General features: G+C 48.8%; 1 protein-coding gene across 8 annotated transcripts in view; it reads right to left on the reverse strand.

The window, feature by feature from the left end:
* SKAP1 (src kinase associated phosphoprotein 1) overlaps positions 1-15,279 on the reverse strand; it is a 344,210-nt gene that overhangs the window by 315,807 nt on the left and 13,124 nt on the right. For 5 of the 8 annotated variants that reach the window (XM_083709712.1, XM_083709713.1, XM_083709707.1 and 2 more), the window contains one exon: positions 1,112-1,175. The exons of 2 other annotated variants lie outside the window; for them this stretch is intronic. In XM_083709712.1, the coding sequence (XP_083565838.1) occupies positions 1,112-1,175 (64 nt within the window). Of the gene's footprint in view, positions 1-1,111; positions 1,176-2,691; positions 2,811-15,279 lie in introns of all 8 variants that reach the window. One more of the 8 variants, XM_083709716.1, reaches the window with a different exon arrangement.

The following is a 15,279-nucleotide window of genomic DNA, read 5'->3' on the forward strand; positions in this document are numbered from 1 at the left end:
ATTCAAAACTTGTGTTGCCTGCTAAAAACAAAATGTAGCTTTTGTAGATCCTCATGCTTCCTTTGACATTGCAAGAGGTTATACAAAGTGATTTTGCAATATGCACTCTTAAATTGGCAAATTATGATTTGCTTAAAAATGAATCACTAAAGCGTTCTAATTTTAGCAGATGTTCACACTTCCTTTAACAGCTTCGAAAGGAACCTGTGATGAGATTACATATTATATTATAAATAAATATATAAATTAAGGTAGCTTCCAGGCAACCTGTTTATCAAGCATTCATCATGATTTGTTTGTGGGAGGAGGTTATATGACATCAGCATTCATTCCAATTTGTTTGCAGGAAGGTTATTATCATCATACACTTTCCAGTGTATTTTTCTGTTACATTTCCTCAGGGAAGAAATGTGTTTGCTGTGCAAGAACACAATATCCACTTTAACTGAGTAACCTGGATTTACTAGGATACTACTGAATCCAACCCACAAAACAGCAGCAGTCTGGAAGCACCTTAAAGGTAGCAGAGTCCTGGAATAAGGGGAGGTACCATGAATCTTAAATCACTGGAGAATTTTGTTTGTAAAGATCCCTGCTTTACTGCAGATCCCTGTGAGCTGTGGGGGTGGAAGAATTCATTTTGAGGGGGCAATGGGATTTCAACCTTTTTGGTAGTGTGGAGTAGCTATATTAGGCCCTCCTTTAATATCACTCCCAGCCCTATATCCAATTACATCTGTCCCTCAAATATGAGTAGACTGCGTCTTTAATTCCTGCATAAAACTACACCACTTCGGTAGAATTCCTGCAGCTAGCAAGGTGTTGGCCTTCACCCATGAACTCTACCATTTCACAACACCCGAAAGAACACTGAAAATGCTGAAAATCAAGACTGCTTCAAATGTAATAAAGCCCTATAATAATAGGGGACAAATATGTAATTGGGAGCACTGTTAGAGAGGAAAGGGAAAGGAAAGGTGATGAAAGAGAAGCCCACGTTCAGGATTCTTGAAGTAGAAGAACCTGCTGTGGCTACCATCTTTTCTTTTTCCTGAAAGCATCTAAACTGTAGGGGGATGGGGCTAATTATTCAAACAACTTCATTAGTTACCTTCAAAGAGCCTCTGGACATCCTCTGGGAGGGTACCTCCTGCAGCTTGCATTGGTGACAAGTCCTGAGGTTAAAATACCAAACAAAAACTTGCTGTAGTTATTTGCTTCTGCTACTATTAACGGTCTCTGAAGAAGAAAGGAAGAAACCGAAGGTAGAGCAGAGGCGAGAGGGGGTGGAAGGGAGGGAGGGACTATCTATAGGACGGCCTCATCCTTTGCAGCTGTAAGTCCCAGCATCTCTAACACCACAGTGAAGCCTAAACAGGCACCTGTGAGAGAAGGCAGCAACTGCAGCTGTCAACTTTCTAGACAAGCATTTACTCCTTAATCTCTGGTAAAAGTGGCATATCCAAAGAAATGACTAAAATCTTAGTGGGGAGAAGAAGGTATTCTGGTGCTCTAGGATTTAGGTTGCAATGCTATGTATGCTTACATGAGAACAGGTGCTATGGAACATAATGAGACTGAGTAAACAAGCATAGGAATCAGCTGTAAGATATTCACATTATAGACAGCACTGACCTTGACTGTTTGGAGTGTGCTACGCTACTGTAAGCATGTTTACCCAAAATTTATTCCTGATGCGTTAAATAGGCTTAAGTGCTTACATTTCAGAAGCTAGAGCCAGTAGCTGAAAATGAACCAAGGCTAACCCAGTTTCTGAACTTTTTTTTCTTTAACAGAAGAAGAGGAAAAGGATGTGGTGTGTTTGCATCAGATAGAGTGTAAGATTAATTGCCGGGTGGGTCTGTGGTGGAAAATGCTGTATCCCTTCAGCGAAAATGCTGTGTCTGGACAATTTAGCCCAAGTATCAATCCTGGAACCTGCAAGTTCACTCCTGAGTTCATTATTAATGCCCTGGATCAGGCAAGCAAAATAGAAAACCACAGTTGTGGGATACATTTTCTTATTGCCAGGGGCGGCCTGTCCCACACGACACGACACAAAAAAGGTAAGGTGCTGTCCACCACTGCCCAAGCCTTGTTTACCAGGGTCATGTGGTGGTGCTCTCACAAGAGGTCCACAAGATCTTGCAAGAGCTCTGCAAGCTTTCACAAGGCTCTTGTGAGTTCTCACTGGAACCCAGAAGCCACAGTGGTATCTCCTCACTTCTCTGGTAGCAAAGGGGCACCAGCAGAGCAACCATGGGGGATCCACCCCTTGGATTCCGCTGCCCATGTGGAGGCTGCATCCGTCCACCTCATCGGCAGGCCATTAGTATGCAGGGCTTCTGATCAAACTCGGAGCTCCAGTACCACTTTGTTTAGAAATTAGTAACTCTGAACTTGCTTTGTCATCTGTTGTCTTCCTTTGAACACCTTTATCTTTGTGCTATTGTCGTCATGCATGAAATTTCGCTCCCTGTGCACCTTTTACGTTCATTGAATTCAACCAACCACCCCAGTACCTAGTACAGTGGTACCTTGGTTTACGAACTTAATCCATTCCGGAAGTCCGTTCTTAAACCAAAGCATTCTTAAACCAAGGCGTGCTTTCCCATAGCAGCTGGGGACTCAATTTACACTCAACAGGAGTGTTCTGCTTCCAAGACAAAGGTCGCAAACCAAAACACCTACTTCTGGGTTTGCAGCATTCTTAATCCAAGTTGTTAATAAACTAAGCTGTTCTTAAACCAAGGTATCACTGCAGAGCTGTCTCTGCACTGCTTTCACCAGCTGAAGTTTCCAGATCAATTCTAAGGGAAACCACACACAATTATCAGGCACAGAAACTGGGCCCAAGAGAAGATTGACGCCTAAAGTATCCTGCTTGTTGCTTGCTTACTTCAAATCACAGAATTTTATTGGAAGGTACCATGGGTGTCATCTAGTCCAACCCCCTGCAATGCAAGGATATTTTGCCCAACCTGGGGCTGAAACCCACAACCCTGAAATTAAGATGCCCTTGCTCTACCGACTGAGCTATCCACAGGGTTCTTCCCATTCTTCATGCTTTTTCAGGCTTTCTTACAAGTCAATTTAAAGACTAGGACCCCATCTGCAGTATCATACCCCTTTAAACAGCCATATTCTCCCAAAGAATCTTAGGAAATGCAGCCTGTTATGGGTGCTGAGAATTTTTAGGAGACTTGCCACACAGAGCTGCAATTTCCTGAGTACCCTGGGAAGAGAGATTGATTTCAACCCAATCTGAGGGGAAATAGCTCTGTAAGGGGAATAGGTGTCCCCTAACAACTCTCAGCCCCCTTAACAAACTACAGTATCCAGAAAACTTTGTCGGGAAGCCATGACTGTTTAAAGTGGCATGATACTGCTTTAAATGTACAGTGCAGATGGAACCTTAGACTTAAGGCAAATAATTAAAAGTATCCCAATGACAACTGTTAAAATGTGATCCATGCCAACACTCTGAATGGAATTCCCTTTGCTTTGAAAATCCAAATAGGAAAGTGTGTCGATTGTATAGGATTTAGAAATCCACATAGGATTTGCATCTGGATTTAGAGAGAACAATATGTGGGACAGCAGTAGTTGCAGAAGAATGCCACATGGATGAGAGGGAATTAAAAGAGGGACAAGGAGTTTACAATCAACATTAAGCCAATGGGTCACTGGATTCTGGTATACTTGGCTTCATCCAACTGAAGGGAGTTGATGGAGGGAAATCAGTTTCTTTGTAGAGCCAGTATAGTCTAGTACTTAGAATGGGAGACCAAGGTTCAAACCCCACTTGGCCATGACGCTCACTGCGTGATCTTGGGTCAGCTGGGTCCCCTTGAGTGAAATAGCTCCCCTCTCTGACTCTGTCAAAAGGACTGTACATGCACCTATACTGTAGGTAAAGATTTGTTTCTGAATAAAAATTATTTATTTATTTATTTATTTATTTATTTATTCCCCAGCCACTCTGGGCAGCTTCCAACAAAATATTAAAATACAATAATTAATAAAATATTAAAAGCCTTCAGACGTCTTCTAAAAGTCAGGTAGTTGACATAGAGAAATTAACCTGCACATGACATACGTCAAAGAAGCCTCTGTTCAAGGACATACAGAGGCCACAACTGGGATGCTACCATGGTATGGTTAGAAGCCAATTTGAAATCAGAGCAGACCTACATATTCTGAGCAGAGATACATATTATAAAATAGCACAGTGGTGCTGACTGTAACAGAAGCAACAGTAACTGATAACAGAACACTGAACCCATGTGGTTAAAAGCCAAACCCCCAAATCCCAGACACATCAATCTATAGTATCTAAACACACAAACACACACATGTAGAATCGTAATATTGGCAGTAAATAGCAGTGGCGGGAAAGACAGGTAGGCAGGCCTGTTTCCACCCACACCTTTTCCCCCTTTTAATCCACAAATTGTCCCATTGGAGTTTGTAGTTACTATATCATGTAGCCATATCGGGCTTGGAACTATTTTATTTAGTTATATGCTTCAATCAGAATCTTTCTCGGTGCCAGGGCTCTCAGCCCAAGATGTGAGAGCATCTGTGCATGTGCAAAGTGCATTCCCCTTGTCCTTGTAACCACCGCCCGAAGCCCACACATCCTGGGGCAGTCCTCTGGGTTAGAATGCATTGCTTCCATGCAGGTTGGAGGCCTGGCACTTGTCATTTTAGAAATTAATCACTGTCAGAGACCAATTTGGAGCAGGCGAGACAAAAAGAAAAGGCTGCTGGTTGTGTGACTGGCAAATTCTACTGCATCGCTGCCATATCTCATCAACATTTCCTGCGCCTGAGATGCCAAGCTGCCTCCCCTAACACAGCCTGATAAGAGCTCCACCTTATTCGTCTTGGGCTCCTCTGAGTTCAGCAGGCAGCCTCTCTCTTTAGCGATAGCCTATTAAATGGACACATTCCTTTGAAGCCTCCTCTTGATTTTGAAATCCAATTTTCCCCCAACAAAGTCAGGAGATCTGATTGGGAGTAACTATGGAAACTGAGCTTAGGAGGGTGGGGGGGAAGACTTGAAGGGAGTTGAAAGAGCGGCAAGGTTAAAAGGGGAAAAAAACACCCTGTAATCGAAAGTCAGACAGTGCTTTGGCACTGGAAAATCAGAGGATCTAGGGAGAGAGGGTTGGCAGGGAAGACGTGCTGCTGTGAGGGGTGTTCTGTGTGGCTGTGGACTGAGCACCTGTCAGGGGAGGTGAGCAGTCCAGCTTTTCCTGTCACAGCAACCTGGGAGAGCATCTGAATACTCAAATGCCTTTAGGTCACCATCTATTCTCACTCGCTCTCCTGGTTTACATCAAAATCTGGGCCTGCCCACTTGCTTCCTGCCTCTTCTAAAATACTAACAAGTGTGACAAGGTTAAACTACATCACCTGGGCTCAATGGCATCCTTTCCACACCTGCTTCAAAAGGCAGCCCTGAAGTTAAACTGAATTTCTTGTTAATTAAAAGGAGATAAAGAAAGGCTAGCAGGCAGTAACAAAGGAAGGGGTAGACAACGTAAAGCCCTCCATTATGTTAAATGACTCCAACTCCCATCAGGCTCCCCATCAGGATGGTCAAGGGACAGGGCTGATGGGAGTTTGAGTCCAACAACCTCAGCTTAGGTTCCCCACCTCAGCAGCAAAGGTTTATTTTGTATACCAGCACAAAGACAGAGAAAGTCCTGCCACTGGGCAGGGTGGTGAGGCAGCCCACCTCAAACAGTGGATTGGAGTGGTACCATTAAAAGGCAGGAAATTGTTTGGTCTATAATTATATTTTAACCAACATGGTGAGTGTTATTTGGATTTTATGCCTCAAGCACAAAAATGCCTTGTGCCATCTTGTGTAAGGATGGCGAAGAATTGTATTCAGAAATGTCTGATTGACTTACTCTTTTTTTAATGAAAGGCAAGGGTCTGGGGGCCCTATTGGCCTCGGGCCCTGCAAAATATGACCTCTTCTACCCATCTGTCAGTGGCCCTGAAAGCTGGTTTCCATTTCCAACATTTCATCAACACTGTAACATGACCATGAAACACAGCAAGGTTAAAAAAAAAAAAAAGGTAAAAGGTAAAGGATCCCTGGATGGTTACGTCCAGTCAAAGGCACCTATGGGATTGCAGCACTCATCTTGCTTTCAAGCTGAAGGAGCTGGTGTTTGTCAGCTGTGCTGGTAGGGGCTGGCTTGATTCTCAAAGGTTCTCACTTGTTGTACACAGATTTTACTCTAGACCACACAGCTGAGATAGGCAAAACCTGTTTTCCACTCCAGACACTGGAATAACTGTCCCAATGGTGACCAGAAGCATTCAGATTTACTTTCTCCTATATAAGTGAATGGCTGCCATTCATTTCTATGGGAGAAAGCACAAGTCTGCACCTGGGGACAATATTGTAATGGGAACAGAACATGCCCACTGCCCCTGATGATTGGTGACAGAGACCTCATTGGGGCTGCAAAGATACACATTGTGCTCCAGAGGTTCCCTGCAGCATACAAATCCTCTCTCTATAACCATCCTGCTAATTATAATGGCAGGCATTCTACGGATATTTATGTTAATATTCATTTTTACATTGCACTATAGACCAGTGGTTCTCAAACCTTTCCCCACACCGACCACACATGAAAATTGCTGAGGGTCTTGGCAGACCGCTTAATGGTTTTTTTGCCTGTTGTAGCATCTGTAATGCACAGTGCGAGATCCTGTCATTATTTTTAACTGTTTTTTTATTGCTTGTTTTATTTATTATACATTGTATTTTATTGTATTACAATGTGAATTTCATAGAAATCAAATTGTAATACAATAAAACACAATATGAGAAACACAAGCAACAATAGCATACAATAAAAAATCAATATGAATGTTTAATGCGCTGGATGTGCCGTCTCTCGTCTTCAACCACAAATCGACAGAGAACACTCCTGACCACCTGAATGAATCTTGTGGATCACTGGAGGTCTGAAGACTATAGTTTCGGAACCCTTAGTATAGACAACTAAATTTCTCTCTCAGAGCCCCTTTACAAGTATCTTTACAGGCATGTTAGCTATTATATTGCTCCTACATTGGTTCAGATATAGGTTAAGACTTCTGCCTACACATTAGGCTTCCTTACATATTTTAAAACCATGCAAGGGAGGCCTAGCCCCTTTGGAAGTCTGCCACTTTAGTTTTATGAAAACATACCAGGAAGCTTCACCACAGGTAGAAATATTTTAAACTGACATGGGAAGAACCATGGAGAGAGTGGCAACTAAATTGTTACAAGAGTGTGTACACAGGAGAGCCAGTGTGGTGTGGTGGTTAGAGTGTCAGACTATGACCTAGGAGATCAGAGTTCAAATCCCATGAAGCTCACTGGGTGACCTTGGGCCAGTCATTGTCTAACCTACCTCACAACATTGATGTGGAGATTAAATAGGGAGGAGGAGAACCATGTACACCACCTTGAGCTCCTTGGAGCTTTAAAGTCCTGACGAGAAACACAGCACTAAAGGAAGTCTGGATGAGCCCAATTTAGTTGCACTTAGATCCCATTGAAATGATGAGTTAAGTCCTATTCATTTCAGTACTAATCACTATATAGAGGTGTGTATTTGTATATAATCATACTGTCAGGACTGCCGCTAGGTCCCAGCTCACAGAGGACCAACGCCCAGTGGATATTATATACAAAAGTCTTTATTGAAGTTTAGTTTCCATTTCCAAGCTCTGGGCGCGCAGGCCCACGTCTTAACGCTAGACCGGCTAAGTCCCCTCTGACTCACTGCTCCACCCACACCAGTTTAAGATTCTAGCCCGGCTCCACCTCTTGCGCTGCTCTTTCCTGCGTTGGGTCCTTCTGCCCTCTGGGGTTCCCTCCTTCCTGGACTCCTCTGACGCGGAGCCTCCTGAGTCTTGCCCCTCCCTCCGGCGGGCTTTAGGACCTGGCTCCCTTCCCGGGCTCCCCGCTGTGCCGCGCTCCTGTACATTTGAACTTGGCGCGCGCGCCCAGCCGGTGACTTTCCTTCTGACCGTTTCCCCGCTTCCTGATGTGGGTGTTGCCAAACCTGACTCCTCTCCTCCCTCTGGTGGTGAGGACACTGGTCCCGACTCCTGGGACTCCCCCTCCCCACTGCGCTCTGGTGGAGACGCTGGCCCTGATCTCCAGCTGCTGTTCAGAGACTCCCCACTGGCCCCTCCCTCTTGAGGTTTCTCCCTTGGAATCTCCCTTGCTCTGGCCACCGGCGCTCCCTTCTGTGAGTCCTCCGATTCGCTAGAGAGGCTTGTGGAATAACTCTGGCCACTGTCACTGCCTGCGCCCCCCTCGTACTCCTCCTCCTCACTCTCCATTTGCTCCCCCTCCTGTGTCTCTCCTTCTGAACCCCTGACATCCATCCCCCCCTCGAAGCCCCCCCTTCCCCCCTCCCCCTCTTCCGGTGCGGGTTCCGGGTGCTCCATTGTTGTAGGGGTGAGTCCAGGATACAGCTCGTCCCCTGAGGCTTGCAACCATCAAGATAAGTCCGGGAAGTCCCCCATGGGCTCGTCGACGACGACCTCCTCCGCTTCCATCTCCTGCGCGGTGTGCTCGAAATCTGCGCTCGACCCCAAATCACCCAAGAGCCCTCCTCCCCCTGTTGTGTGATGGGGGTCCACCTCCCAGGGCCCCTTCGGCATGTCTCTGGGCCAGCCCACTTCGGGTTGGTCCTCCCACCAATAAGATCCCCCCGTGCCAAAACCTGAAAGTGATCCCTCCGGAGAGCTGCCTCCCGGAGCCGAGTCCTCAGCTGACGAGAAACCCCGGAAGGTGCTGGCCGAGAGTGTGGGTGTGAACAAACAATCCTCGAAAAAGCCCGCCGGCATAGGCTTGTGCGGGAAAAGTGTGTGGAATTCTTCCTTGAGCAACTGCTCTTCCACCGCGTAATCCGGCACCCACCTGTTGGCGCTGGCCGGGGTGTCCTCCGTGGCGAGAAGATATTCAATCCCGTCCTCCCCCCACCTTGAGTCTAAAATCTCAGTGGCTTCATTAAGTGGCTCCCCTTTCGGCGACCCCCCTTTCTTGGGCGCTTCTCTGAGCGGGTCTGGCGCCTTCCCCGGTGCTTGAAACCTGTGGGGCTCTCTGTAGGGCGTGAGCACTGATCTATGAAAGACCGGGTGCATTCTGGAACCCTCCGGGAGTGTCAACCGGAAGGCCACTGGGTTGATCTGCGCCTCTACTTGGTAAGGCCCTAGCTGCTTGTGCCCTAGTTTCTTCTTGGCTAACGATCTGGCTGGAACTGCTTGTGCTGCCAACCAGACCCAGTCTCCCACCTGGATGTCCTCCCCAACCCTCCTGTGTCGATCTGCCTGCACTTTGTAAGCCTGTTTTGCCAACTCTAACTGCCTCCTGAGCTGCTCGTGGATCTCCTGCAACTCCGCTGCCACTTCCTCTGCTCCCTGTGGCTCCCCCTCCCGCACTGTGTCCAGACCCGGGAAGGTTCTGGGATGCCTCCCGTAGTTGGCAAAAAATGGGGTCACCCCCGTGGACCCGTGCTTCGTGTTGTTGTAGGCAAACTCGGCCAACGGTAGATAGTCCACCCAGGTCGATGGCTGCTGGTTCGCGTAGCATCTCAGGTACTGCTGCATGATGGCGTTGACCCTTTCCGCCTGCCCGTTAGTTTGCGGGTGTCTCGCCGACGCCAGGCTGACCTTGACGTTCAGAAATCCCATCAGCTTTTGCCAGAAGTTGGAGATGAACTGGCGCCCCCGGTCGGACAAAATAGACCGTGGTAGGCCGTGCACCTTGAACACGTGGTCTATGAACATCTTAGCGGTCTGCTCGGCCGTGGCCACCTTAGCGCACGGAATGAAGTGGGCCATCTTGGTGAACAGGTCCACTACCACGAGCACTGCCGTCTTGCCCCTTGAGCTGGGTAGATCTGTGACAAAGTCCAGGGCTACCCTCTCCCACGGTACGAACGGTGTCTGTAGCGGTTCCAACAGGCCCGCCGGCGGCTGGTGCACAGGCTTAGCCCTTTGGCAGGTGTCGCACCTATTGACATAGTCCGCGACATCCCCCCGCATCTTAGGCCACCAAAAGTCTCTGGCTACTAAGTCCACCGTCTTCTCCTTGCCGAAGTGCCCCGCGCTGGGCGCGTCGTGCAGCTGTTGCAGGACCTTCGCGCGGAGGCTGTCTCCTGGTACGTAGAGGACTCCCTTGCGTAGGAGCAGGCCGTCTCGCACTTGGAATTCGTCGCCCCTCGCCTTGCCACTGCACACCTCCTCCATCTTGGCTCGGGCGAACGAGTCCGTTTGCAGCGCGCGGCGCACCGCGTCCAGGTCCACCGTGGCTGACGCGCATGCCCACGCCTGTGGTGTGAAAATGTGCTTGGCCGCCGCCGGTGCCTCTGCCTCCAGATACTGCGGTTTTCTGGACAGCGCGTCCGCCAAGACGTTGCTGTTTCCTGGGATGTACTCAATTCTGAAGTCGAAATCTGCAAAGAACTCCGCCCAGCGGATGTGTCGCTGGTTCAGGAACCTCGCCGTGCGCCAGTACTCCAAGTTCTTATGGTCTGTGCGGACCTGCACCGTGTGCTTGGCTCCGACGAGGAAGTGCCGCCACGCCTTGAAGGCTGCATGTATGGCCAGCAACTCCCTGTCCCAAATGGTGTAGTTCTGCTCCGCTTTGCTGAGTTTTCTGGAGTAGAAAGCGCACGGCCTCCAGTCCCCCTGGTGGTCTTGCTGCAACAGAACGGCTCCCACGGCCCTGTCTGAGGCGTCCGTCTCCACTCTCATGGGCCTGCTGGGATTTACGTGCAGTAGGTTCTCTTCGGAAGCGAAGAGCTGCTTGAGCTTCTGAAAGGACTGCTCTGCCTGCTCCGTCCAGATGAACCTCTTCTTCTTGGAACTGAGGGTGTCGGTGATGGCCGCTGTCTGCATGGCGAAACCCTTGATGAACTTGCGATAAAAGTTGGCAAAACCGACAAACCTCTGTACTTCCTTCCTATTGCGTGGGCTCTTCCAATCCAGTACTGCACGTACCTTGGCACCGTCCATAGCCAGTCCCTTGTCGGACAGTTTGTAGCCCAAGAAATCCACCTCCGTCTTGTCGAACTGGCACTTCTCCAGCTTGGCGTACAGCCTGTGCTCCCGCAGCCTCTGCAGAACTTCCCTAACATCTCTCTCGTGAGCCTCCGGCGATTCCGAGAAGATTAGGATGTCATCCAGGAAGCAGACGCACTTCTTGTAGAGGAGACCCGCCAAGACATGATGCATGAAGGCTTGAAAGCAGTGGGAACCATTTTTTAATCCAAAAGGCATAACTCTGTATTCATAAGTGCCCAGCGGCGTAAACATGGTTGTTTTCCACTCGTCGCCTTCCCGTACGCGAATGAGATTGTACGCTCCGCGCAGATCCAACTTGGTAAAGATGCGACCCTTCCTCACCGTCGCCAGCAGGTCATCGATCTTGGGCATAGGGAATGCTGAGGGCTTGGTCTTGAGGTTCAAGAAGCGGAAATCAACGACCAGCCTCTTTTGGGGCGTGTCCCGCTTCTTTACAAAGAACACGGGACTGCCTCCTGCCGCCTTGGACTCCCGGATGAATCCCCGCTTCAGGTTGTGATCTATGAACTCCCTGAGCTCTTGCAATTCATCCTCAGACATGGAGTACAGTTTCCCCGTCGGGAGCGTCGCCCCGGGCAGGAGGTCGATCTTGCAGTCGTAGGGTCTGTGGGGTGGCAGCTTATCCGCCTCTTTCTCGCAGAAGACCTCCAAAAACTCCTTGTATTTGTTAGGCACCGCTTGCAACATGCCCAAGTTCAGCTGTGGTCCATCCTCGTGCCCCTCATCTTCCAAGTCCGCCAGGATGCAGTGTTCTGCGCAGTAAGAGGAGCCGAAGGTCAGTTGCCGCTGGTACCAAGCTAATGCCGGGCTGTGCCTATCCAGCCAACTCATTCCCAACACTATGGGCGTGTCTGACAGGCGGGTGACGTTGAAGCTGATGACCTCACGGTGGTTTCCAATGCGCATCACCATTGGCGGCGTCTGCTGTAGCACTTGCCCTCCCAGTAGCTCCCTGCCGTCCACTGTGACGACTTTCAGAGGTACCGCCGCTGGCAGAAGGGCTATGCCATGTTGCTGGAGGAACTGCATGTCTATAAAATCTGCATTGCTCCCCGAGTCGACGGTGATGGGAATTTCCACAAGTAGCCCATTGGGGAGCTGAAGGGATGCGGTGAGCTGCACTACTGGTTTGGGTGGGAGGGGGTCGGTGGGCTGTAAGATCCCTGGGGATTGCTTCACTGACTTGTCTGGCTGGTCCCCAGAGACGCCATCTCCAGCCAGACAGTGGAGTTTGGTTTCCATTTCCAAGCTCTGGGCGCGCAGGCCCACGTCTTAACGCTAGACCGGCTAAGTCCCCTCTGACTCACTGCTCCACCCACACCAGTTTAAGATTCTAGCCCGGCTCCACCTCTTGCGCTGCTCTTTCCTGCGTTGGGTCCTTCTGCCCTCTGGGGTTCCCTCCTTCCTGGACTCCTCTGACGCGGAGCCTCCTGAGTCTTGCCCCTCCCTCCGGCGGGCTTTAGGACCTGGCTCCCTTCCCGGGCTCCCCGCTGTGCCGCGCTCCTGTACATTTGAACTTGGCGCGCGCGCCCAGCCGGTGACTTTCCTTCTGACCGTTTCCCCGCTTCCTGATGTGGGTGTTGCCAAACCTGACTCCTCTCCTCCCTCTGGTGGTGAGGACACTGGTCCCGACTCCTGGGACTCCCCCTCCCCACTGCGCTCTGGTGGAGACGCTGGCCCTGATCTCCAGCTGCTGTTCAGAGACTCCCCGCTGGCCCCTCCCTCTTGAGGTTTCTCCCTTGGAATCTCCCTTGCTCTGGCCACCGGCGCTCCCTTCTGTGAGTCCTCCGATTCGCTAGAGAGGCTTGTGGAATAACTCTGGCCACTGTCACTGCCTGCGCCCCCCTCGTACTCCTCCTCCTCACTCTCCATTTGCTCCCCCTCCTGTGTCTCTCCTTCTGAACCCCTGACACATACGTATATTAGAACATACAGGGTGAGTCTTTTAAAAGAGGCCCCATGGAACATGTGTACTCTGTATCCATGGGGCCTCTTTTAAAGGACTCACCCTGTATATGTGTATGTATATACCGTATTTTTCGCTCTATAAGACACACCAGAACACAAGACACACCTAGTTTTTGGAGAAGGAAAATAAGAAAAAATATATTCTGAATCTCAGAAGCCAGAACAGCAAGAGGGATCACTGTGCAGTGAAAGCAGCAATCCCTCTTGCTGTTCTGGCTTCTGGGATAGCTGTGCAGCCTGCATTCGCTCCATAAGACGCACACACATTTCCCCTTACTTTTTAGGAGGGAAAAAGTGAGTCTTATAGAGCAAAAAATACGGTATGTATGCATTTGAGTTCACTGCCCTCAGATCTCTATTCTAGTCTTATGAAGGATGAGCAGCACCAGAGGAACAAAGAGAACCAGAAGGGATCTGCCCTAAGCAGATTAACCCACAGAATCTGTTAATTGGTATTACAGATTTTCAGTTCTGAGAATCTTTTTTTAAAAAAAGTTGGGTTTTGGCGTTGGAGAGTTATTGGTGAGACGAACAGACAGAATTTCAGTGTGAGGGTATTATAGTTTTTAAAGGTCTGGTGACAAGTCTGATCCACACACCATGAAAGACCAGAGAACACAGATTTAAGCTGTGACTATAAGCAAACAAAGCGGGGCAAACAGCACATGAATATATGAGGAGCAGAAAGGGTAAGAGGGAATCGGGGGAGATGGGAACAGAGATACCAGCTATGGCTTTTGAGGGACAAAAGAAGCTGACATTGATCAGGTGTTGAAGGAAAAGAAGGTTAGGAAGAATGCCACAGACAGTAGGTAGAGATGAGACACAAGATAAGTTCTCCCACCGCCTTTTTATTCCCTCCCACTGACGGATGGCCCTCAGTTTAAAGCTGAGGAATTTATTGATTCTTTGCCTTTGCAGTCAGAATATGAGATGGAGCTGCACCTCCCTGTTCCCTTGGATGTCTTCAGCATCACGGCTCCTTTCTCCCAACATCTCCTCTAATGACTTTTTTATTGACAAGACTGAGTCTTAATGAGGAGGTCTGCTGTGTGTCGTAAAGGGCTGCAGGAAGGGATGCCTTTCTCACACCTGATACTAAGGGACACAGTCAGCCAGTGGCTGGCTCACAAGAGCATTTCCTGGATGATGTGAGCACAGGTAATAGGGAAGGAAAGGATCTAGAGAAGATCAGGTCAATAGGCCAATTCACCCAACTGCATTAGTGTAAGAGCTGCCCTTGGAGACAGTTTGGAAACTTCCTAGGCTCCATTTTAGGTGGATGTGTAAACCTCTAAACCAGACCTCCCAACCTGGTGCCCTCCAGATGTTTGGGACTTCCACTCCCAGTATCTCTGACCACTGGCCATGTTGGCTACAGTTTATGGTAGCTGTAGTGCAAAGCATCTGGAGGATACCCGCAGGTTGGAGAAGACTATCCTAAATAGCCTAAATAGTCTGGAATCTGGTTACAAAAGGGACAACTTTCAACCATATGAACCCATATCTGGATTTTAGGGTGCTTCCAGACAGGCACATTATCTTGTGAATTCAGATCTGATTTTAGTGTGTGTGTGATTGCCACACGAGTGTCCAACACACTCCAGATTATTTTCAGTCATGACATTCATCGCTATTCCATCACTTATAATAATAATAATAATATTTTATTTATACCCCACCCTCCCCAGCCAAGGCCGGGCTCAGAGCGGCTTGCAAGCAATAATAAAAACAAGATGAATGATTACAACTTAAAAACAAAAACAAAATACAACATTAAAATAATGGAACATTAAAATATTAAAATGTAGCCTCATCGCAGGAGGAGAAGGAAAAGAAAGGGGGAAAAAGAGAGGGAGGGAATCAAATTGGCTCCAAGCCAAAGGCCAGGCGGAACAACTCTGTCTTACAGGCCCTGCGGAAAGAAATCAGATCCTGCAGGGCCCTGGTCTCATGAGGCAGAGCGTTCCTCCAGGCCGGAGCCAGAGTTGAAAAGGCCCTGGCTCTGGTTGAAGCCAATCTAACTTCCTTAGGGCCTGGGACCACTAGGGTGTTGTTATTTATGGACCTTGAGGCTCTCCGTGGGGCATACCAGGAGAGGCGGTCCCGTAGGTACGAGGGTCCTAGGCCGTGAAGGGCTTTAAAGGTCAAAAGCAGCACCTTAAATCTGACCCTGTACTCCACCGG

This window comes from Podarcis gaigeae, assembly GCF_964106915.1.
Source record: "Podarcis gaigeae genome assembly, chromosome: 13".
Taxonomy (NCBI): Eukaryota; Metazoa; Chordata; class Lepidosauria; order Squamata; family Lacertidae; genus Podarcis; species Podarcis gaigeae.